This window comes from Ipomoea nil, unplaced genomic scaffold, assembly GCF_001879475.1.
Source record: "Ipomoea nil cultivar Tokyo-kokei standard unplaced genomic scaffold, Asagao_1.1 scaffold0176, whole genome shotgun sequence".
In the NCBI taxonomy this organism is placed as follows: Eukaryota; Viridiplantae; Streptophyta; class Magnoliopsida; order Solanales; family Convolvulaceae; genus Ipomoea; species Ipomoea nil.
The window spans coordinates 646,326-672,196 of record NW_017616604.1 but is presented as its reverse complement, the minus strand read 5'-3'; the positions used below and the strand labels follow the sequence as shown (position 1 = coordinate 672,196).

At 34.7% G+C, this 25,871-nt stretch overlaps 3 protein-coding genes and 1 long non-coding RNA gene across 5 annotated transcripts; 3 read left to right on the top strand and 1 right to left on the bottom strand.

Moving 5' to 3' along the window:
- Nucleotides 1-2,895: 2,895 nt before the first annotated feature.
- Nucleotides 2,896-3,611, top strand: LOC109178235. The gene is made up of 2 exons (XR_002053686.1): nt 2,896-3,191; nt 3,342-3,611. It is a non-coding gene; the product is annotated as an uncharacterized LOC109178235 (long non-coding RNA).
- A 1,171-nt stretch (nt 3,612-4,782) lies between these two features.
- Nucleotides 4,783-6,128, top strand: LOC109176630. 2 transcript variants are annotated; one of them, XM_019326068.1, is made up of 3 exons: nt 4,783-5,187; nt 5,601-5,713; nt 5,847-6,128. In XM_019326068.1, the coding sequence occupies exons 1-3, from the start codon at nt 5,026-5,028 to the stop codon at nt 5,971-5,973; spliced, it is 402 nt and encodes a 133-aa protein (XP_019181613.1). In that variant the 5' UTR covers nt 4,783-5,025; the 3' UTR covers nt 5,974-6,128. The 2 variants fall into 2 exon arrangements, with proteins under 2 accessions (XP_019181613.1, XP_019181612.1); XM_019326067.1 differs by having other exon boundaries at nt 4,790-5,187; nt 5,598-5,713; nt 5,847-6,121.
- A 2,849-nt stretch (nt 6,129-8,977) lies between these two features.
- Nucleotides 8,978-11,150, top strand: LOC109177606 (replication protein A 70 kDa DNA-binding subunit C-like). Its single transcript, XM_019327013.1, has 8 exons — nt 8,978-9,127; nt 9,230-9,500; nt 9,585-9,651; nt 9,762-9,886; nt 9,957-10,044; nt 10,146-10,275; nt 10,384-10,905; nt 10,983-11,150. Exons 1-8 carry the CDS (start codon nt 8,978-8,980, stop codon nt 11,148-11,150), a joined length of 1,521 nt encoding a protein of 506 aa, XP_019182558.1.
- A 236-nt stretch (nt 11,151-11,386) lies between these two features.
- On the bottom strand, nt 11,387-14,000 carry LOC109177599 (uncharacterized mitochondrial protein AtMg00810-like). Its single transcript, XM_019327001.1, has 3 exons — nt 13,123-14,000; nt 12,553-12,609; nt 11,387-11,498 (listed from the first exon to the last, which is right to left on the bottom strand). Exons 1-3 carry the CDS (start codon nt 13,998-14,000, stop codon nt 11,387-11,389), a joined length of 1,047 nt encoding a protein of 348 aa, XP_019182546.1.
- Between the last annotated feature and the right edge of the window lie 11,871 nt (nt 14,001-25,871).

Sequence of the window (25,871 nt, the reverse complement as noted above, 5' to 3'; positions counted from 1 at the left end):
TCAAATTTGATTGGAGAAAAAATAAATAAATAAACATCATAACCCCTACTAAATAAAGCAATCAATACATATCATGTCAGGAGTGTAAAATGGGAATATAATTTGAGAGTTAATGTAGAATTACTCACCCCATTGGAGGAGCCATCCAGATCTTTAAGCCTCGGTCATGAAGCCTAACTTCAATTCTTAACTTTAAGAAAATGTTTGACTTTATTATATATTTTACAATCGAAAGAAAACATGATTTTACAATATTCATGTGAACGTACTTTTCAAAAAAAAAAAAAATGTGAACGTACTATTATAATTAAGTTGTAGATATTTATGTTTAATTTTTTATTTTTTTTTTTTGTATTTTTGTTCAACTACACAAAAAATCAATGCATAAGAAATATATTTATTTATCACAAGTAAAATAAAAAAAAAAAAAAAAAAACATATCCACTACATCTATAAAAGAGTTTCCCCATTCCAGTGTCGGTGAAAGTGCCATGCATACACATATTTTTTTTAATAAACACTTTCCGCTACACCCGCTACAGAGCGTGTCTAGCGGAAAGCTAAGTTACCATTTTATTTATAATGAAAATTATATATACATATATACCGTATTATATACAAAAAAAAAAAAAAAAAAAAAAGTCAAGATACGCAAATTATATATATATATATATATATATATATATATATATATATATATATATATATATATATATTAAAATACAATACAATACAAGGACAAACCAATAAAATTAATTAAATACCTAAGTGAGAGGTGTAAGGTTCGAACCTCAGTTGAGGCAATATTGTGTATATGTAGGGTATCCCCTTCCTTATAATAATAATAAAAAAAAAAATTAATTAGATGTGAAGATACGTATTCTGTAGTTAAGGAAATGATTGAGTTGCAACACGAAAGAAACAACTAAAACTGCAACAAACAACTCGATCATTAACTAAAAAGTCATCTATTCATAAACAATCATTATATGAGTTGCTACCAAAACGAACAATTCCAATAAACTGGAACAAATAATATAATGCAGCACACTGTACTGTTTGACCTTATTCAAGCTTCTTCATCTGCTAGTAGACTGATGTATTTTTTAAAAGAAATAATTTCAGCCATACTTCATTCAACAGCAATACAATTACACAACGTAACTAACCCGATCAGTGGCTTAATTAGTTATATATGTGAATTACCTAACTAGATCAGCCAAACATCTGACTGATGCCATGCATATCTTTGATTTGTTTAGTGCTGTCTGGTTTAAATCAGTTAGTTAAACGGCTAAACCTTCTGGCCAATGAAGTAACCAACCATAGCTAAACACAAAAACAAATCACACACAAAGTCTAGGAGTAATTAAATAGACAAGAAAGCTAGATGAATGGAAATATCAATATGAGTACAGCTATATATATATATATATATATATATATATATATATATATATATAGAATAAAGTTCAAATGCGGCTGGGTCTTCCCGTGCGGCGGTGCGGCGGAATTCCAGAATACACCAACAGTGTTAACAATATGCACCAACAGTGTAAAAAAAAACACCACAATGAAATGCAATAAAACATCACAAAATACACAACAGACTCAAAAAAATATACCATATAACTCACCACCCCCAATGGTGCATTTCCGAATAGTTTAGGGTGTTTTTACTCACACCTAATGATGTGTGTTTAGTGATGGAGGGCTCTACTCTGTTTTTTGTGGTGTATTTTCCTAACGTTGATGGTGCATATTTGTTGAACTATTGGTGATGCCGCACCGTAAGAGATCGCCGCACCGTAAGACACCGCCGCACCTGAATATATATATATATATATATATATATATATATATATATATATATATATATATATATATATATATATATATATATATATATATATATATATATATATATATATATCACATTTAGTTTATGATTTAGCACCTTATAATAAATAGCAAGGTTTGGATTTAATTTTTGTGTATCTTAAAATATGTTATGAAATAGATTAAAGATGAATTTAATTTTTGTGTATTTTAAAATATGTTATGAAATAGATTAAAGATGAAATGTTTTAATATATTGTTTCATATTATCTATTTGTTTTAATCTTATCCCTTTGTTAGATATTTAAATAGATAAATATTTTCCTTTTCAATTAAATATTCCTCACCTTTATGAACAAGCACGGTAAAAAATTAAATAAGGATAAATTGTGTTATTTTTGTAAATTAATGAGCTATTATTTTCAAACTTGAAAGACTGTTTTAAAATTAAAAGTCAATTTTGAACACTACTTGAAAGATTGTTTTAAAATAAGTTATTATTTTAAACTTGTTAGAAACGGAGCTTTTAGCTTATTTGTAGTTAAAATAAGCTTTTAAATTCTATATAGTCTAACGTAACCAGAGTTTTGCCAAGCCGTACACAAATAATAATTCAAGTGCCCAAATTGAATAATAATTCCTAAAAAGAAAAGATGTTAAAAACACAATAGTTTATTGAAGAAATACTTTAAAATCATAAATTACAAATTCTAAAAAATTAAATTTTGACTTTTGTTAATTTGTGAATTCCTCGTCACTTAAAAAGAAAAATGATGTATATCTCTTTATAGGGCTCAGGGCTTATACAAATTATTAAGAAAATCAATCATTTTTATTTTTGTTTTATTTTATTTGTTGTGTTGTTGCTTGAGTTTAGGATGTCCACTAGTTAAACAGTAGTCTTAGCATTAAAATCTCCTCTTAAAACAATGAAAAATCATAAGGTAACCCATACATATTGGATTACCTTTGACCAAATCTTAGGATAATCAAATTCAATGATTGCCACTATAAATAACCATTCCCATGTCTCCCATAATCACCCAAAAACACTACTGAGCAAAAGGAATAAAAGCAAAAAAAGCCAGAGATACACAGAGTATCATAACAATGGCTACTAACCAAAAGCTTGTTGTAGTGTTTTTTATGGTTATGGTTGCTCTCTCCACTATGCAAAATGCTTATGCTTACGCGGGTTCTGAGTTATTCAATTATCTAAAGAAGGTTGATGACGGCATAAAACCTACCAAAGAGTATAGCATAAGTCCGAATGATATCGACATGTTTGGTGGTGATATTCAATTTCAGACGAGGAAATTAAAGGTTGTTGAGGAGTCTACTGCGTAAGAAAGGTACATAAGAAAGGTACATACATACATATTTGATATATTTTCTTCTATTACGAGGTAGCTTAGCATGTTACCCCTACTTGAAAGTATGCTTAATTAAGTTATTCTTCTGTTTTTTTTTTTATCTTTAATTTATTATGGTAAATGTTGTAGCCAAGCAAAGTGGTGAACAAGGCAACCAGAACAAGGCAACCAGGCACTAGCAAGTAACTCCTAAGATCATTGGAGGTTTGTGTACTAGCAAGTAACTCCCAAGATCATTGGAGGTTTGTTGGTGGAAAATTAACAAGTGGTGGAGAATAATTCAAATTTAAAATTTTGTACAATATAATTGTTTTTTCACTACCATATGCAATATTTGTAGAGAGGTTAATGAAATTTGTTACTGTTTTTTGATTTGTTAATGTTACCACTTCCATAGAATTGTTTAATATTCCCATATTGTTCATTGCTTATATGTGAATTGTTAGTCCAAAATGAATTGTTAGTCCAAAATTAATTGGGATTTCAAAAAAGAAAAAAAAAAAAACCGTACGACATCATTTCGGACCAGAGAGCACAGTGCATTGTGCACCGTCGTCCACGATATAATTTGCCCTTCTCTGCTTGGCAAGAATATTTTTTGAATAAGATGTGCCTAATTTTTGCATTAAATATACTCCTCATGTGCTTTTAATATGAAAACACTCCATCCACTCGTCACCCACTCACCCCTTTCCCCTTACTATTATTATCATAAGAGAATTATTATCATAATAATTTGGGAACAATTATTATAATAGAAGAACCCACAGAGAAATTTCTCACGGCCTTCCTAGCGACTTCCTACACTTCTGCTTTAATTTCCACCAATAAATTAAATAGTTTATAACAAGAAAGATAATATAGTTATTTTTTTTTTTTGACATTATTCCGTAAAGGGATACTAAACGAATTAAACATCAAAATACATCAATTCGTGAAACAAATAATATACTGCAAAACTTCATGCAAATAAATAAATAAAATATTTTTTAGGAGTCAATTAATCTAGACTAGACATGTATGTTTAAGTATATTCATCAGGAAACAAATCAATATATTTTGGGTAACATCATATTACAAGCGTCCTCATTTGACTGTCCTACGTCAGACTGAAAGAGATAAAATTTTAGTACCTCCGTATGATTTTTCTCCTAAAAAATTAAATCCCCAACTTTAAAGGCTCTATTCCAATTCAACAGAGTATTTGGGAGGATGTAAATTACAAGACTCAATAGCTCAACAGACAGGACTAAATATCGTTGCATACAAAAGAATCTGTCCACTTTAAACATAATTTTCGCAGTGTGACTGTTAAAGTTCAAACCTTAATTTTTGTCCTAAATAATACTTAATGAATCATTGACTTAAGCCGGTGTTAATTAAATACCATAAACTCTTTACTCTTTTCGGATAAAAGTGTTATTTAGACGGAACTTAATCCACCTGTCCCCAATGCTGACATGGGAAGAATTGATTGGGAGTTAGGTGAAGGAGGGCAATTAATAAATATACCACCCACACCTTCTTTGAAGTTTCCTCTCCTTTTTTTCAGTTTTTTTTTTTTTTTTTGAAACCTGAAGTTTCCTCGTAATTCCCTACTATTTCATCATGTTTTCTGCGTTCTACATCCAAACAACTTCGTATTCACGCAATCCTCAATTCCCCCAAACGTAATTTCTAGCTGAAGAAGAACCAACCAAACTTCTCCTCAATCTCCACAAAACTTTCCCAACATCATATCATATACTATACAAAGACCAAAACTTTTCCACAAATTAAATTTCATCCTGCCCACACACAATTTTCTTGAAAAATGTCTGGCATGCTCCCTGGTGTTGAGTGTGCAAGGAGGAGGAGACTTCATCAGAGCAATAGGGTGTTGTTGGATTCACCCTCTTCTCCATCTGCCTATTTCTCAAGCACAAGAAAATCCTTCTTTTGTTTGTACACTAGCAACAACTCATCCCCTTCCATGGTACCAATCCCCACAACTCTTTCAAGATTTAGTGATGTTTTTGTTTTAATTTTTCTTCTCCTCTTCCAAAAGATTGAATCTCCAACCTAAAGGGCCTCACGCCACGGCTCTACACAGAATGTGAGATGAGATAAATACGATAATTCAGTAGCTCAACAGACATGATCAAATGTCAGTGTGCACAAGAGATTTGTCCACTTTAGATATAATTTTCACACTGTCAGGGTCGAATTTCAAATTTTGGTGCTTAGTAGACCCGACCAAATATTGTGCGCACAAGAGATCTGTTCACTTTAGACATAATTCCCACACTATTGGGGCGAGTTTCAAATTTTGGTTTCTTCCCTACTTGTGTTTTGGTTGGGATGGTGGGTTGGTTTGTGAAATCTGATGTTTTTGTGAATCATTAGCAGGGGAGTGGTTTAACACAGGCCTACCATGATGAGATGATGGGTGAGGTTGCCAGAGAAGCCAAGCAGAGATTGGATGAGAAGCTTAGAGCTAGATGGAAACCAGATCACAAGAGGTAAAATGGGAATTTTTTTGTATCAATGATACTCAGTTGAAGTAGCAGGAATGGAATCATTCCAAGAACAAGAATAAAGACAGAATTTTTAATGGAAATCTTCTCTTTTTCTGCTCTCTTGAAATTTTTGCAGGAATGGGAAAAGGCCAGAAATGGGTATTTTGCAGAGGGTGGATTTGGGGCTGAAGAATACTGGCCTCAATAAGTTGTGTTGCGCCAGAAATTCTGGGTTTGAAGGCTTGGGCAACCTCGAGAAATAGTCATTAGTCATGACAATATAATTTAGACGGATTAGATTTTAATTCGATCGAGTTGCGATGTTTTTGTTGTATTGCTATTTGTTAATGAACAAAAAGTGAAATTGCAATGACTTTTTATATAATTTTTGGTACTATAAGAATTGTATTATGTGTTTCGACTTTTGAGATTATAATTTATATTTTTTTGGTACGTTGTGATTAAATTAATAAGATGTACCCAACAAAAGTAATGGGTGATTGGTAAATAGATGTTATGTGATAATTGTTAGTTAATTAGATTAGTGAGTTTGATAAGTTCATAGCATTAGCGAATTATAAAAAGATGTTTGGTAAATTAGCTTATAACTAAGTTACATACAAAATGACTTTCTTAAAAAGTTGATTGAAAAAATTGTTTTGAGCAGTTTTTTTAAATTTTAAGATATTGAAGTAATAAATTGTTACTAAAAGTATATAAACAGATACTACATTGTAATAGAGCCAGTAACATTCAACAAAAAAAGTAAGTTGTTACTAAAAACTAATGAATCAAATGCTTATATTTGTTGTTTAACCAAGTCAAACAGCTAACAGTGATCAAATAAACTAAAATTAATTGATAAGCTAACTATGTTATCAAACATAGCATAAATATATTTTTTGAATAGCGCATTTACATTTTTTCTTATCATTATATCACTAAAACACTAATGGCATGTTTGGTTCATGGAATAGGTCAGGAATGGAATAACATTCCTTGGAATAGACCTATTACATCGTTTGGTTGGATCATTTTGCCATGGGAATAGCATGCCTAGGAATGAGCTATTACCTTTGCAAGGGGAATAGTCATTCTTAGGGGGGACCTTGGTATTAGCTATTCCCATGCCCGTAGGAATAGCTATTTTGTAGCGTTTGCAATTGGCATTTTGAGAAAAGAAAAGTACTTTCTCAAAACACCGGCCTTGACAGTTTATTTTATATATATATATATATATATGTGTGTGTGTGTGTGTGTGTGTGTGTAAATAAAAAAAAATTAATTGTATAAGACTCCTTAGTTATGGAGCCTTGGCTCCTAAATTAAGTAGTCTGCTCATCTGCATGCCTAGCGGATGGGCATTGCAAGCTTGCCTAGCGGATGAGCATTGCAATTAAAATTATGAAGCCTTAAGGCTCCTTTTATAAGAGCCTCAAGGCTCCATTCCTTACTTCTCCAACCGATGTGGGATAAGTGAGAAAATAAATATAAAAATAAATATGTATTTGTATTTGTATAATAATAATAATAATAATAATAATAATAATAATAATAATAATAATTATTATTATTATTATTATTATTATTATTATTATTATTTTTATTGTTATTCTCTCTCACACACATACATGCATATACATGTATATAAATACAAATATAAATATAAATAAATAAATAAATAAATATATATATATATATATATATATATATATATATATATATATATATATATATATAACATTCTGTATATCATAATCATATTCATTATTATTATTATTATTATTATTATTATTATTATTATTATTATTATTATTATTATTATTATTATTATTATTATTATTATGTATAACGGTATTTATGTCTTTAAAACCTATCCCATTTCTATTCCTTTAACCAACCAAACACTGGAATACAATTACTAAAGTCTATTCCTTCAGCCAACCAAACAACAGATACAATTCATATTCTATTCCTTACCTATTCCATTCCATGTGGAATAACATTCCTATTCCCTCCAAATTCATTCCGTGAACCAAACGTGCTGTAAAACTTTTATCCAAAGGTTATTAACGATGACAATAATAAAGTCACTTGAGAAATTTTCAGAAATAGTTAGGACAAAATTTTAACTCATCCAAATTGCTTACCGTTCAACGTGTCTAGCATGTCATATAATTGCTATTTCAATTCACTATTTAAAATTGTATATATTGTACGCTTCAAAATTATATTTTATATTTATTCACAGTATGACTGAGAAAGTGAGGATTGATTGTTGAGAGTTATTATCGTTCTTTATTTTTTATTTTTTCACTACATCCTACTCAATCAATGAGAAGTGAGTGGCCTCTTAGGGCTTAGCATAGTTGTTCGTTACTTGATTTGATGTCATGACTGAAGGTGGTTGTGTGAGTTCAGGATGATAGAAGGTGTGACTTGAATCTCTAGTGTACACATGAAGATTAAGATATGACTAGTGAGCTGATTGCGTAACTTGCGATTTACTTTTGCAATGGCTTTAGAGGAAAGGAATATCTTGTGGACTTAGAATTAGACCGTCGATGTTTAGATCATCTAAGTATATATAAGAATATTTAAAATAATGAGAGGCTATTGAGAAAAGTATATATATATATATATATATATATATATATATATATATATATATATATATATATATATTTCTTGATAGACTTATTAACATCACTATGACTTTCTTTCTTTCTTTCTTTTTTCTTTTTTCTTTTTTTTTTTTTTTTTTTTGAGGGGGGAGAGTCAAATCTTATATATAATAAAGCCCATAGATTTGGCCAATCAAATTGCCCCCCAAATCCCGCCCAAACTATTTTGGGGGAATTTTGGCTTTTATTTATTTTTTCTTATTTTTCTTATTTTATGGAAGGATATCTAGGTTTTTTTAATATTTTTGGGGTTTTGAATTTTTCTGATTTGTTTGTTTTTTGATTGGTTCTTTTTTATACAACCGATTGATTTTTGTAATCATTTGTTCTCTGTGAAACGTGTGTGTTTAGGCTGTTGATTTCCAATGTGATCTTTTGTGTATCTAGACTAATTCTAATAATTTTGTATTGGTTTCGAAGAGTCCTTCTACTGCTTGCCGGCGCATGCCTAACTTTTAATCATGGGTTTTTCATCTGTAATACAACTCTTTAATAGTATAAATAGGTAGGTTGTGCTAATGTTCTTCCACTTCCGATCTTCTTCTTCCCTGTAAACCACTCCAAAAGCTTCTTAGCGTTAACCATGCCTGGCCAGTTTATTCTTTGCTCTGAAATCCATCCTCAGCAGACTTCTAAGGCAATGCGTTTGCGTCTGGTGCATACCTATTTGGTATTTGAAGGAACAGATGAGAAAGTCATTAGAAGTCGTGAATGTGTGTTTCATGATTCGGCAGTAAGTATTTTTTTTTTTCCTTTTGTTCAAAGCAATAATATCTTTAGTAGTTGCTATTAGTTTCTAATGTTCTTCCCTTTCTTTTGCTTCTGTAAATCTAAGGGGAGTTTCATACATGTTCAAATACCTAAGGATCAAGTTCAAAAGTACAGCTCTTACTTTCAAGAGGGCAATGTCTATGGGATTAGGAACTTCTTATGCATCACCAACTACTTCAAATATAAAACAAGTGATCACAAGTATATGACCAAGTTTAAGTTTGATACTGCTGTTAAGCAGTATAGGCGTATTGATTTCCCAGATTGTATGTTTCGTATTAAAAGTTTCAGGGCTGTTTTGGAGAAGGATGGTGTGAATGAGAATGAACTGTTTGGTAAGTTTCTTTTTTTCCTTTTCTCTTTCCCTGATTACAATACCTATATTTCTGTGTTATAATGGTTCTATGTTTGTTTTTTAGATGTAATTGGAAGGGTTGTGGAGATATATTCTCCGGTAGATAAGGTTATTGGTGGGAAAGCTACAAGGTTGATAGATTTTGTCATAGAAGATGCTGAATAAGTTCTTCTAGCACACTCTATCTTTTTCGACTTTTATCTTATTTTTTACTCAGTTTACTTTTTCCCCTTTTTTCCAGAAAAAAACAATTGCAGTGCACAATGTGGGGTGGACATGTGGAGCTTCTTATGCCTTACTTTAATCTGGAGTTCAGTGATCCTGTTGTTGTTTTGGTGCAACTATGTCGTGCTAGGTTCCTTCAAAGTGAGTGTGTGTCTTCCTATACTTCTATATTTTCTCTATTAGGGTACTTACATTTTATGTTTACAATTAGATGGAGAGGTTAGGATATCTAGCTCTTTTGATGCAACGCAGTTGATTTTTGACCATTCATCAAAAGTGTTTGCTGATTTCAGAAAGAGGTATTCCTATTTAATTTGTAATCTCTTATACATTTTTTTTTTTTTAGTGTTGCAACTATGTTCTTTATTCTTTATTTTTTTTTTAAATCTTTTTTGGGCAGTGTTGGCAGTGACTACACACCCCTTAGGTGTAAACAATCTGATTCTAGGTTTGGCCTTAGGTTGAATGTGCCTATGGTTGATAGTGATACTGTGGTTACTTCTATTGCTGAATTATACCAGAATCAACAGGTATTATGCTACTTTTTCTGCACTTTAACTCTCAATTTCTGCTAAAGTGTTCTCTTTTGTTTTTTTTTTTTTTAATATTAATCTTTCGCTCTACATTTGTTGGTGTAGTTGGGTCAATTCTGGGTTGCTGGGAAGGTCCTAGGTATTGAGAACTACTTGGACTGGTTCTACTTTTCTTGCAAGAATAATTCTTGCAATAAAAAGGTTATCAAGTTGGAAAATGGTTTAATGCATTGTCCGAAATGTCTAAGGTCTTGGGGTGAGGGTATTATGAGATATAGGGTGGTCTTGCGTGTTGCTGACCAGAGTGGGGATGCTCCTATGCTCGTGTGGGATCGAGAGTGTTCCCGATTGATTGGCATGTCAGCTGTGGAGTTGAGGTCTATGTACTCACAAATGGTTGATTTTGTTCCAGTTGAGCTTCAACAACTTGCTGGAATGGTTTTGTTGTTTCGAGTTACTGTTTCTAAGGACCAGCTCCAGAGTTTGCAATCACCATTCCATGTACTTAGTGTTTCTATTGATAATGAAGTGGTTTCCCAGCACAGCTCAAGTGTGGTGGTTGACAGTCCATTGACACAGGTTCCTCAGGGTTTAGGTCCTCAGGTGGATGAAGGTGATGGTTCTGAGGTATGTGATTATTTGGTTCACTCTTTAATTGTCTAAGGTTCTAGGTTGTTAATGTTATTTTATTTTACTGGATTTAGGACTTTTGGGTATTGAATGATGAGGACTGTGATGGACTGGATGGTATTGACAATGAAGTAGTGAATGCATCTGATTCACTCCCTCTCAAGAGAAGCCTTCTGGAGGAATTTGAAGACCAAGGAGTTTCTAAGAAGTCTAAGGCAGTCACTATTAAGCAGGAGAAGTGAGAAACTGTGTAATGTAGTGTTGGTTGTTATTTTGGGATTATCATCTTTGTTTGCTCCTGACTGTTATGGACTCTTTATGTTTTTTTTTACCTATGTTTGTTGTTGTTGTTCTTTAGCAGCTGTATTTTGTTCCTATCTAATGGTATTTACCTAATGTTTCTGTGCCTAGGATAGTTTATGTGTCAACAAGTTGTTTAATATGCTACCAGTAAAATCTGATCTTTAAATTGTAAGGGTTACCTTGCGTCTGCTTCTTCAATGTTTTGTTTGGTGGGATCCCCTTCTTCCTTTAACCTTTTTGATTTAAGTGTGGTTGCCCTTCTTACTTCAATGTTCTTTGGGATTGCCCTACATTCCCCAAAAAAAAAAAAAAGTTAGTTCTAAAAGCATTCATTTTTGTCTGTAATGTTAATCCTCTACTTGAAATACGATATACATAGTCATGAAGGGAGTCAAATTCTTAACTTATTATTTTTCCCCTTTCATTTTTTAGCTGGCTATTTAACTTCTGGATTCCAGTGTTCTTGATAAACATGTAACTTATATGAAAAAAAAAAAAAAGAACATGTTGTTAATTCTGGTATTATAAAGGAGATAGTAAGTGTAGCTTATATTTGGAATTATTGTCTAGGTTTCAAAATACCACAGCGAAGAGTACAGTTGTTACCTACCAGCATCTTGAAGTCATTATTCCTTATTTTCCTCCCTTTTTTTGCCATGCTCATGCCTTTGATAGTCCAGTGATCTTCATTTAGATGTGCCTCACACAATCACAAAAATCAAATAAGTTTTCTAATAAAAAATACAGTGTAAATGTAAGATTTGATTTAATTATTCTAAAGGTTTGGATGTAATAGTTGATAAGTGGTAATTGAATTGCCCACCTGAGAATCCAGACAAATTGATGGCTTCCATCCTCTACTGATGCCTTTCTCTCTCAAATGGTGCATTTTAATAAGGTGAATGCAATAAAGACATCAGGAACATAAGGGTGTTCAACATCTCCATCACAGCAAATGTAATTTTTCGTATAGCAAATTCTCTCTTTCTTTCTTTTTTTTTTTTTTTTTATAACCTCTTTGGCTTCATGTGTTGGTTGATTGTGATCTACCAAAAACAAAGTGAAATGGAGTGTTACAGATTCTGCTATATGAGTTGAAATAGACCAGTCATATATCTAGCAGATATGTCACACTAATATGGTATTAGACCTTACTCAGACAAAAGAATATAGCTATGCAAAACCAGCAAATAGTCATTTGTACATGCTGTTATCTTAGAAAGACAAAACAACTTTGTAAATATCATCAGATACCATTGAAACATTATGTTTCTATTTCCAGTCAACTAATCTTGCTTCACATAATTAGAAATTTTTATTATTGAACCAATTAACATATACAAATTGAGAGTGATATCAACTAAAACATTCACATCTTGACCAATGTGCTCTATGAAGCTGAAATCAATGAACAGAAAAGTTTCTATAACTTAAAAATTTGTAAATATGGTTTCCAAAGCTTACAACACATAAGATGTGTTGTAGTATGATTACAAAATGCACATCACTGAATGCCGATTATTTGTTGTTAAAAAGAGAAATCTTGACAACATGAGAGTAGCACTTCTTTCTCTTATGATGTGCAGCTATTTTATGTTCAACCCCCATTGTATCCTGAAATATGATAAACAAATCAAAACTGCACAAGTGTAGGAGTTTAGGGTTTGAAGAAACAACTACCTGTAATTAGAATATTAATTTCATTGATTAAATTATAACAGAATGAAATTACAGAATATATAAAGCATAAGTTAACGAGAGTTCTCCTAACAGACAGAGAAGCTCAAGTCAATCTATTCTGAGCCACAAAATATAAACATACAATATAAATAAATAACACTGACTAATACACCCCCTCAAGCACAAGGTTGGTGCGAGACAACATTGAGCTTGTCACGAAGTTGAGTGAACCGTGGTCCTGTCAGCGGCTTGGTGAAGATGTCTGCAAGCTGGTCTTTGGTTGACACAAAATTAACGACAAAGTCTCCGGAGGCAACCTTGTCCCGAACAAAGTGATAGTCAATCTCGACATGCTTTGTTCGCGCATGGAAGACAGGGTTTGCACATAAATACGTCGCTTCTAGGTTATCACACCACAAAGTGGCCGGATGGGAGGAATGCAGTCCAAGCTCCTTCAGTAAAGAAACTACCCAAGTCACTTCTGCGGACACATCGGCTAGGGCTTTGTACTCTGCCTCGGTGGAGGAACGTGCAACCGTACGCTGCTTTCTGGATAGCCACGAAATTAAGTTAGTCCCAAGAAAAACAGCATAACCACTTGTGCTCTTTCGTTCAATCGGACAACCTGCCCAGTCAGAGTCGGAGAACGCCTGGATAGTCGTGGACGTGGACGGAGAAATACGTAAGCCGTAGTCTAGAGTGCCCTTGATATAACGTAACACTCGTTTAGCCAAACCCCAGTGGTCGTCTGTCGGCGCATGCATAAACTGACACAAACGATTTACCGAGTAGGACAAGTCTGGCCTCGTAATCGTCAAATACTGGAGTGCCCCCACAATGCGTCTGTATTGAGTGGGGTTGGCGTAGGGAGCGGCATCTGAAGACACTGACACCGTGACAGCTGCTGGAGTGGTAAGCGGCTTACAGTCAAGCATCCCGGCACGATTAAGTAGATCCGTCATGTATCGCCTCTGAGACAAAATCATCCCGCCAGTTACTGATATGGTCTCGATCCCTAAAAAGAAACCCGGTTCACCAAGATCACGGATCTTGAAAGCCGAGGCAAGCCGGTGTAGTAAGGTGTGCATCAACATCTCATCATTGCCCATCATGATGATATCATCTACATAGACAAGTAGATATACCCGAGATGTAGCGGCAGTGTAGTGAAATAAAGAGACATCAGTTTTTTATGACTTGAACCCTGCAAGAATCAAGAAGTCATGTAATCTCTTAAACCAGGCCCTCGGGGCCTGTTTTAGCCCGTATAACGAGCGCTGCAGGTGACACACATCACCCGGGTGTGTCGGATCTTCATACCCTGGTGGCTGCTTCATGTAGACTGTCTCAGCTAGATGCCCATTCAGAAAGGTGTTATGGATATCCAGCTGACGCATCGTCCAACTGGAGGAGATAGCAAGAGAAAACAGCAGCCGAACCGTAGTCGGTTTTACCACCGGGCTGTAGGTGTCAAAAAAATCCTCGCCAGCTACCTGGTTGAAGCCTTTGGCCACCAGGCGCGCCTTGAAGCGCTCAACTGTGCCATCTGCCCTGCGTTTGGTGCGGAACACCCACTTACAGCCAATGATATTCATGTTGGGGCTGGTGGAACCAAACGCCAGGTGCTGTTGTGTAGCAAGGCGTTGAATTCCTGATCCATGGCGTCTCGCCACTCGGGATGTCCTACAGCCTGGGAATAACATGTAGGATCAGTAGTTACATTAAGGACCTGAAAGGACTCATTCGTGCCCCTAGTCTGATGCCGAAGACGCATAGTGTGACCCCGTTCTTGAGGTTCAGTGCGTTGCCGTTTAGCCCTGCGCCGAGGTGGCCTGGTAATAGCTAACGGCCCAGGCTCAAAGGCTAACGGCATAGGTTCAGACGCTGAGGCCTCCGGTGTAACATCCGGACGTGGGACCATCTGGGCAAGCCTCGGGACTATGGGCCCAGAGGCCCACGGTGTAGGCTCCGGAGTAGCAGACGGGGCGGGGGTCCCAATGGAGAAAGGGAACACCATCTCGTCAAACCGGACGTGACGACAGATATAAACTTTCCCTGTTGTACGATCCATGCATCGATATCCCCTAAAGTATCCAAGGAAGACACAGGGTGCTGAGCGATATTCTATCTTATGGCGATTGTAAGGCCGCAGATAAGGATAGCACAGGCACCCGAAGACTCGAAGAAACGTGTATGGTGGAGACACTTTGTGTAGAAGAGAGTAGGGACTTTCATAGTTTAGTACGGGAGTCGGTAGATAATTAATCAGACACGTTGCGGTTTCAAACGCAAAGTCCCAATACTCCATTGGTACGGACCCTTCGGCGAGTAAAGCAAGACCCTTTTCGACTATATGTCGGTTACGGCGCTCAACTCGTCCGTTCTGTTCATGTGTGTAGGCACATGATTTACGATGATTAATACCCAGTGTTTGGAAACGTGTGTTTAACTTTTGATATTCACCCCCCAGGTCAGATTGTATACTTTTGATAGAGCGCGAAAATTGTCGCTCTACCATCACACGAAACAATTCAAATATTTTATAAACGTCTGATTTTACCCGTAAAGGATAAAACCAGCAAAAACGGGAGTGGTCGTCTACAAACAGAAGAAAATAACGGTAACCAGTACTCGAAACTACAGGAGCTAGGCCCCATGCATCCGTGAATATTAAGTCTAACACATTCGTACTAGTATGCGTGACATTATCTAATTTGAACCGACATGATTTGCCGAGATGACACGACTCGCACGACTTTAATGAATTTTTGTTATTGGTAGAAACTGGACAGCTCTTTAGAATTCTATCTTGGACAACACCATGCGGATGTCCTAGTCTGCAGTGCCATATTTCAGGAGTGGCCCGGGAACTGACAAAGGCAATGTGGGAGTGAGAGAGCGGAAGCTTGTACAATCCCCCAGAGGTTGGCCCTTTAAGCAGAGTGACCCTAGTTTTGGAATCCTTCACAAAAAAAAAAAAAAAATCACTGTGAAATTCAAAATAAACTCCGTTTTCTTTTGTAAATCTATTAACTGACAATAATGGAACGGATAAAGTGGGGACATGTAACACATTGGACAAACTAAGAGTTTTGGACTCGGAAGGAATCGATGCATGCCCGACGCGAGAGATAGTCAAACCTGCGCCGTTCCCGACTCGTAGGACATCGGGCCCGGTGTATTCATCTGAGCGCGTCAACATGCTCGCATCCGGGGTGGCGTGGGCGGTGGCGCCTGTGTCCGGAAACCTGCCATCCGAAGAGGTTGCCGACGGCGTCACGGGAGGTTCGCCGGTTGTGGCTACATGTGCTTCGGCCGGTGGTTGTGTCGTGTATCGTTTATAACAATACACTGCCGTATGTCCCTGAGCACGGCAAATTTGGCACTTGGGAGTCCCGCGCCCGTTCCGGTTGCCTCTACCCCGATTGTTCCGCCTATTGCCGCCGCGTCCGCCCCGCCACTGCTGGCCATTGCCGGACTGCCCTCGGCCTCGCCCAACAGCATGGCAGTCGGCCCTGCATTGTTGTCACCCCCAACGCTGAAATCATCAGAGATGATAAATTCCTGGGCTTGGAGGAAGTCTGCCAATTGCGGGAGAGACACAGCAGCGGTGGTGGCAGTCAAAGAAGCTGCCATAATCCGCAAGTCTTGCCGCAAACCACGCATCACATACAACATTTGCTCGGAGGAGGAGAGGGGTCTTCCAGCTTGAGCTAGCGCCTCCGCGATCACCCCGGCACGCCCCAGATACTCAGCGGTCGACGAACCGCCCTGCCTCAGTGACTGAAATTGTCCAAGAAGGCTTAGACAGCGCGCCTGCGTGGAAGAACCCAATGCCGTGTTGATGGATGTCCAGAGTGCCGCGGCAGTCTCTCGTCCGATCGCAAGGTGCAGCACCTCGTCGGACATGGAGGAGATCAACATCGAGAGGATGGATTGATCTTGGAGAATCCAGGCCTTGTACACTGGATTGGGAGAGACGCCGGACGCCGGCGTTGCACCTGAGCCGGAGTCACCAGCCGCGATCGCGGCAATTGTGGCAGGAGGACATGGCGTGGAGCCATCAACGTAGCCCAGCAGGTCTTGTCCTCTTAGGAAGGGAATTAACTGAGTCCTCCAAAAAAGAAAATTCCTGCTGTTGAGCTTGATGGATACGTGATGATGTGCGCCGGAGAGTTGATTGGAAGTCGCCGGTGAAGATGTGCCACCGGCAGAAACTGTGCGCTCGGATGATTGCGACATAGTTTCGGGAAGAGGTTTGTTGCGATGCGAATTGAGGGGGTAAGGTGGAGAGATAAACGAAGAGATCGTTACCTATCTAATACCAAATTAGAATATTAATTTCATTGATTAAATTATAACAGAATGAAATTACAGAATATATAAAGCATAAGTTAACGAGAGTTCTCCTAACAAACAGAGAAGCTCAAGTCAATCTATTCTGAGCCACAAAATATAAACATACAATATAAATGAATAACACTGACTAATACCTGTGAATATTCCCAGTAAAATATGGGAGTAATTAGTAAATTGATTAAAAAAAAAAAGTAAAAATGCTTTAATTTAAGTTCACCTCTGCTCTAGGCAAATCACACATCTTTAGTGTATCAGATTGTTGGGCCACTTACAAGGTCAAGTTTCCATAATCATCTTAGATTAATAGAGTACAAAATAGATATAGGTATGCATGAGATTTTAATTTATCAGAATCAACCATACCAAATGATTATAGTAGACTGAGATTGAAATACCAAATTGATATCAAACAATAATAATATGTTGTTAAAAATTAGAATAAAAAAATCATGAAATTATTAAACATGCTGAGAGTGAACCTAGAACAGTTAAAAAATTGAACAAATTAGGACTATATCTCAATGAAATAATCGAAGCAATTATTCAATTAAAATTGCAGAGAAATATACCTGCATGCCATAAAAACCATCAAAATTGAAAAACCTAAACATCATATAGAAATTATAGTTGCTGATTTTTCATATTTTCGCTAAATAAAAAAAAATACGAATAAGATACTTATCTCTGTTGGTATGTTTCTTTCTCTTCCAATTCGTGTTCTACTACATAATCGTTGAGCTTTTTGCATATGGTTTCACTGTGTTTTTATCCACAAATTGTATTAAGAAAAAAATTAGAGTTTGTGTGAAGATAGGTATAAATAGATGAGTAGATTGAAGAATGAAATAAAGATTACCTAATAAGGTAGGTTCTTTCATTCGCTATCGTTGAACATCTTCTTTCTCCGTTGAACTCTTTGTGGTAAAAGAGTTTGGATCTGCTGAGTTATGGGTTTTAGAGTTAGAAATGATGAAATTGCGATCATATTTGCGCTGTTTTGGTGTAGTTATAGCTTCGATTGTAGGTAGTTGTTAGTGATTTGGCACGGTTTCCATTTTTGATGAGCTTGGAAGTGTTCAGGCAGAGTGACTAAGAAGGCGATGGGAATGGGAGAGGGGAACTTGGGGTCTGATGTGAGGCGGTATGATTTTATTTGTTTATGGTTTGGATCGGGTATGGGCTTGTGGGCTGGATTAGTATTATGGGCCATATATATTTATATATACAGATGGGTTAGTTGGGCTGGTTGGGGTGTTTTAGTTTATATATATATATATATATATATATATATATATATATATATATATATATATATATATATATATATATATATATATATATATATATATATTATTTTTGTATAAGTTATATTTTATAAGATTTGATTATGGAAATGTTATTGAATAACATTAGTTTTTATTTTTAATTTTTGAAATAATTTGGGTAGATATTATTGTTATTATTTTTAATAATTAATAATTATTTCATATTGTAATTTATTTTTATTTGTACAGCTTATTTATAATTTTTTTGAAATGATTTATATTAGTAGAGTTGTTCTGTAATTTTTTAAAATTTATTTCATGTATTGGTATTTTTTTTTTAATTTTTTGAAGTATTAAATTAAAATAAATTTTAAATTATATTTAGATAAATATATGATTATTAATCAATTAAATATAATTTTGAATGAAAAATCAATATTTGGTTTTAAAAAAAAAATAATACAGATTTGAAATGAAATTTATTTAAATTCTGTTTTTTTTATTATTTTTTTCTGCTATTTTTTTTAAATGTAGAAAACTTTGGAGTAGTTTTATGCAATGAAATTTATCCCAAAAAAATGAAATATACAGGGGTTACAAATGAATAGGCAAGTGTTGGTTGGAGTTTTTGGGGATTCAATTAGTAAGCCACTTCGTATTTTGAGAAATAGTACATGTATTTGTATTTTTGATAATGTACAATTTATTGTTGGAGTTTTTGGGGATTCAATTAGTAAGCCACTTCGTATTTTGAGAAATAGTACATGTATTTGTATTTTTGATAATGTACAATTTATTGTTGTTTGTGAGTATTGATATATTTGATGTATTTATATATTTGTTTTGTAGATAATGTTGTTAATAGTACAATATGTTGCAACGTGGAATTATCTCAAACGAATTGCTCAAATAGTCTGAATGTTTATATCATTCCTATGACACCTTATATACAAATGTTGTATATAAGAAAGTATTTAATAATTTATAAATATTGGAATAAACGTAATTTTTATTTTATTATAGTTAATGTGCATATGCCCAATTGTATTTTCTATTTTATAATTACATCTCTGTCTATAATACACTATTGACATATAATTGTTCTCATCATATTATTATACCGTGCATCGCACGGGTTCAAATACTAGTGTCATTAATGAGGCAATAATAAAGTCATTGACTTAAGAGCATCCACACTTGTGGATAATATGGTGAGATTTCAGAATGAATTCTTCTCAGTGGGAAGCAAAGCTAATGTAGGGGAGAATTAATTCAAGAAGAAATCATCTGCAAGGGTTGAAAATATTGCGAAAACCAAGAAAAAAGAAAAAAAAGGGATCTGACTTGCTATGCGCGTTTGGCGCACAGCAAGTCCACAGCCAGGCGCGTGAACTGCACGCGCCCGGCTGCGCGTCAGGCGCCTAACACTTCTGCTTTTTTTTTTTTTTTTCTGATTTTGATTTTTTTGTTTTTTTTTCTCCCCTTCTCACATTCTCTCTCCTAATCACTCTTACATTATCCCATAATTCTTCCCAACCATTGTGGATGCTCTAAGAGGTCTCGAGAAATAGTTATTGCAATTTGCACCATCATTTGAACAAAAGTGGTATAAAGTATTCTTGAAATTGTAAAAAGGTGAAACTTTCAATAACTATATAGGTGATGTAAATAGCCAAATGAGAGTTCATTTTGTTATTTGCACTACCTTGGTCAAACCTCATTTATGAGGTGTAATTAATAATTTTTTTATTCAAAATTTAATTAATTAAAACATTAAAAAAAGAAAAGAAATATTAACTAACGTATAAATATATTGGGTGCTACTCTAAACTGCTAAACAAGAGTCAACAAAAATGCTGATATTTTTTTGAATGTATTAATTAAACAAATTATATGAAATTATTAAAAGTTACTTTGTATTAATTAACGTATAAAAATGTTTTTGTGCTTTTTTCAAATTTATTAAAAAAATGACATAATTGTTATAAATATTTTATTATTATGGCAATTAAACTTGTGACCTTTTGTTAGCCTTTACTTATTTCGTTACTTATGTTAAAGGATGTGAAATGTTATAATCATCCCTATAAATTGAGGGTGAAGGCTTAATGAAAAGCAGGTCTCATGTGATTGTGTTCTATACATTGTGTTCTTTCTCTCCCTTTTACTTATCTATTCTATATACTCATATACATACAATTGCCAAGCATTACCGTGCAAACATCACGCGAGAACTAACGAGTTGATAGGCCGAACTACAACACGTTATCAACACGAGTCTCTATTGTAATCTTCGGTGAACGGTATGCCTGGATATGTTACAATACATGTTTTTATATTAGGCAAGCATGTTCATAAGATTCGTATAATACATGGTTTTATATTACACATGTTCATATGATTCGAATATATGCTCACAAATTCTTGAATATGGATTTCCGATTTTATTTTGATTTTTGAATCGGAAGAAAGCATGTAATTTGTTTAAATGTTATTTAAGGAATGGAATACTCCTATATAAGAATAATAATTTATTTTTGTCATACATTGTACATATTTTATATGTCTTTGTTGTTGTTGTTGTTGTATGCACTGAGTTGTGCAGATTAAGTACCTAATTAGTGCTAATTACGATTAATCGGAAGGTGGCATCATTAGTATTGTCACCTAATTAAGCTTAAATATGTAAAACTTTGTAAAGCTTAATTTAGAATTAAGGAGTAGCATGGCTCGTTGCTTTATGCATCAATTCGGTGCGGTTATATGCACACCATTTTGATAATGCATGTTGCCGCATAAGAACATCCAAATTAAATTGTATGGATGTTGTTGCTAAATTACGTTGATCATGGTTATTTTGTAATTTATTGCTGCAAAAATTAGCATGTTATTCGAAATGTTACAATGCTTCAAATATTATTTTGGAAGAACATTTCTCTTGCATGTATCTGAAAGGTTGAGTATCTGAAAGGTCAACTTTATGGTTTCCTGTGTGTATCTGAAAGGTCAAATTGTTTTTCAGTTTTTACCTTTCGATTTCATCTCTTGAAGTTTGCTTTGCATCTAAAGATCCTTTTAAATTATTTCCTTGATATGAACACGTGATATTATTATGTTTACATGGACAAGTATGAATGTATATGAGAACATATGAAATATGTTTTGTAGATCATGTCTTCTATCACCAAACGAGAATTTAATAAGCTTGTACTTGACGAAAGCAACTATTTGACTTGGGCTCTAGACATCGAGATTCATCTCGCGTTTAAAGAACTGAGCCAAACCATTGTTGCTAAGTCACAGTGTACTAATGCCCAGAAGGCGCAGGCTCTCATCACCACTTGAACCACAACCTGAAAATGAATACTTCACTAAAAAGGACCCTTTTGCATTATGGAAGTCCTTGAAGAACCGTTTTGACCAGCAATCATCGATTGTCTTTCCTCAATTCCAATTTGACTGGCTTAATCTTAGGTTTCAAGATTATAACTCAGTGATTGATTATAATTCGGCCCTTCATAAAATAGTTTCACAACTAAAGCTCTGCAAACAAGAAGTTTCAGAGAAAGATTTAATTGAAAAGACCTCGCCAACTTTTCATGCGAGTAATCTTGTACTCCAGCAGCAGTACAGAACAACAAGTTATGAGAAACATTCTATGATAATTTTAGCACTCCACAACCAGTTGTTGATGAAGAATCATATTGCATGTCTGGTTGGTTCTGCATTGGTGCCTGAAGCACATAATGTTGCCCAGTTGAGCAACTTTATAAGGGGTTGCGTTCGGGGTTATAACTGAGGTGGTTTGAGTTTCGAGCACAAAATAAGAAGCAAAGTGGTCAAAATAGTCAAGGATGACCAAACTTATCGAGGCAAAATTCTAACCAGAAGCAAGTTTGCTATCAATATGGGTGTGAAGGGCATTTGCCCCTATGTGCCGCACACCAAATTAAAGCATTTGGTCATCGAAGAATGAGTTTCATCTTGATGATTTTAATTTGCCTGAAGCAAATATTGCGATTAATGATGATAATGAAATGATGAGGTATTGATGAACAAATGATTGATGTCATGAAAATGTAATTGCATGTCTGGTTGGTTCTGCACTGGTTCCTGAAGCACATAATGTTACCCAGTTGAGCAACTTTATAAGGGGTTGCGTTCGGGGTTATAACTGAGGTGGTTTGAGTTTCGAGCACAAAATAAGAAGCAAAGTGGTCAAAATAGTCAAGGACGACCAAACTTATCGAGGCAAAATTCTAACCAAAAGCAAGTTTGCTATCAATATGGGTGTGAAGGGCATTTGCCCCTATGTGTCGCACACCAAATTAAAGCATTTGGTCATCGAAGAATGAGTTTCATCTTGATGATTTTAATTTGCCTGAAGCAAATATTGCGATTAATGATGATAATGAAATGATGAGGTATTGATGAACAAATGATTGATGTCATGAAAATGTTTTGAGTAATACATGAAAATATATTCATGACCAAAAAGTTAGCTCATGCCTGAAGCATGATGCATCCGAGAAGTTAGCTCATGCTTGAAGCATCCGAGAAGTTAGTTTATGCCTGAAGCACCCGAAAAGTTAATTCATTGCTGCAATATTTATTGCATGGTCGAGAAGTATATATATTCCAAAAGTTATTTTGGACGCAAATTATTATGAGTGCAAAGTGATTTTACTACTCGAATTGACTATTCTGAAAGTTTACTTCTCTAAGCTTATCCATCTAAGCTTTAACATGGAGTGGTAAGCCTAGAAATTTTTACTTTTCGAATGATGTTTACTTCTTGGACTTTATTTTTCGGAGGAAGTTTACTTCTCGGAGTTACTTCTCTTAGTTTGCACGCTTATTTATGGAAATTTTTCTCATGCATGCAACATGACTCTCGTATGCAATTGACTGGTTGCTAATTCAAAATTGAATTATTATTTGTTACATAAATCATATACCAATCCCGAAAGGATTGCTATTATCAAGAAATTATGGTAATCATCTTTTGACTAAATTTGAAATGTCAAAATGTCAAATCTCTCTCCGGATATGGCTTAGTGCAATTCTGTATTATTTAAGGGGTGGTATACTATATCCCTTTATACGAATGATCTTTGACTTATGCCATAAATGATATGATTGATTTATATGTTATTAATTTGAAAGATAGAAGAAAATGATATCATATCAGTTTGCCCGAAGCAAACGAGGGAATGAATTATTTCATATCAGTTTGCCCGAAGCAAATGAGGGAGTGAATTATATCATGTGAATTTGCACGAAGCAATTCCCAAACCAGTGAGTGAACTAATTTAAAGTTGAGGATAAGGATTTTTGGAAGATCTTGAAGATCTATTTTATTTGACAAGCTTCTAACTTCCTTATGATTGTTGTGTACCCTTATAATATCATTTGATATATGTACGCTTTCATATCTGGTTATATATGTTACTCTTAGATGATTACATATATGTTTTGGGTACTTCATATGTTGCGATACATTTTTAAAGGCTTTAAAGACCCATATTATTTTATAGTATGGCATGAGCTATAGTGCGTCGCTTTGTGAAATTATATATTTTCTTGTTGGGGACATCAGTTTTATATGGTATTGTGGTTATCGCAATCTAACCTACTGCATATCATAATTATCCCCCCCCCCCACCCCCCCCCCCCCCTAGAACCTAGTACGTGGTATAAAACCAACATTTCCCATCTGCGTTTTATTCACAGTGTGCAGTCTTTTTCCTATATCACCACCATAGCGTACCTTTGTGGGCATGTATATGTTGATTATAAACCTCCGTCTGTTATTTAAATCCTTAGAGCTCATGATAAGGGATCAATATATAAATTAGGTACGCTGACTGCACATTTTATGAAGATCATTTCACGGCATTAGGGGGAGATAAGAGCTCAAATTTTATAAAATGTCCGGAAATTCTATGAATGATTGATCTTCAATATTTGAATCCACGTACTAGGTAGACTGAACTAGAAGTTCAGAAGAAGTAAACTGAACTGGAAGTTCAGAAGATAATTAATCTGCCAATATATATATTGATCATAAAAGAGTGACTAGGTCCTATATATCTTCCCCAACTTGGACCATATGTATCTACCAATGCTCCTTGACGCCAGAAACGTGGGGACATGTTGGTATAATCCACGGAAAGCTAAATCTAGTAGAAAATGGTGTCACTCTTGAAATCGCTTAAAGAAGTATGTCGTGAAGACATTCGTCCAGAAGGCGAAAAACCCCAGTAAATTTATAGGTGCACCCAGAATCATAATACTGGGATGCGGAACGACCAGATAAAAATATCTTTGGGAAATGGCTAGAGTCTGGTTGAATTAGAAATCGCCATTATTTTATGGGAGAAATTTATGAAAAATGTTATAGTTGTCGACAACACAATTGCCTTATAAATTGCTCTTAGTATATGAGAATCTGGATCCAGAGCTAGGCACCAGTAGTGTCCTGATTTTTTTTTATGTATAAAAGAGCAATTAAGGCATGTACAGCTCAGCTCGCTAAAAATGTATTCTCTTTATAACACGTACACCATTTAATGTTAACCCTGTAGGTTACAAATGGGTGTTTGTATGAAAGAGAAATACAAACAATATGGTGGTATGATATAAAGCGAGACTTGTAGCTTAAGGGTTTACGCAGAGACCCTGAATTGATTTTGATCAAATATTCTCTCCCACAACATATGGCATTACGTTCCGCAAATTAACATTATTGGTAGTGAATTATGAATTTAGATATGCAGTTGATGAACGTCATGACCGTAATTTACTGGTCATTAGACGCTAATATTTATTTGTAAATCCCCAATGGATTCAACACTTTTGGAATGTGGAAAGTGAAAATCGCAACGTGTATCATTAAATTACTAAAGTCTTTGTATGACTTGAATATTATTGACTGAGTGTTTTCCTCCCGAAGAAGGAATGTATAAATAATATGTACCATTATGTGTTCGTTAAAGAATTGCTAATGGAGTTATTTATTTATCATCTCAGTCGATATTGACGGTTTAAATATCATTGAAACACATAGAGAGCTTGGTGATATTAGCTCATGCCGAAGGATGGAGTTTTAAAATAAAAGACTTGGAAATCCAAGTATTGTCTCGACCTGAAGATCGAGCTTCTCCTTGAAGAAGTTTTATACACCTGTTAGCCTACTTGAAAAATGTCATGAAGATGTTTTATATGGATAAGTATTATTTACTTATCACACAAACGGTTGTCTAATAATCTCTTGAAGTAGATAAAGGACCATTTAGACTCAAAGATGATAATGAGGATATTTAGGGACTGAAAGTCCATTACTTCATTCCTATT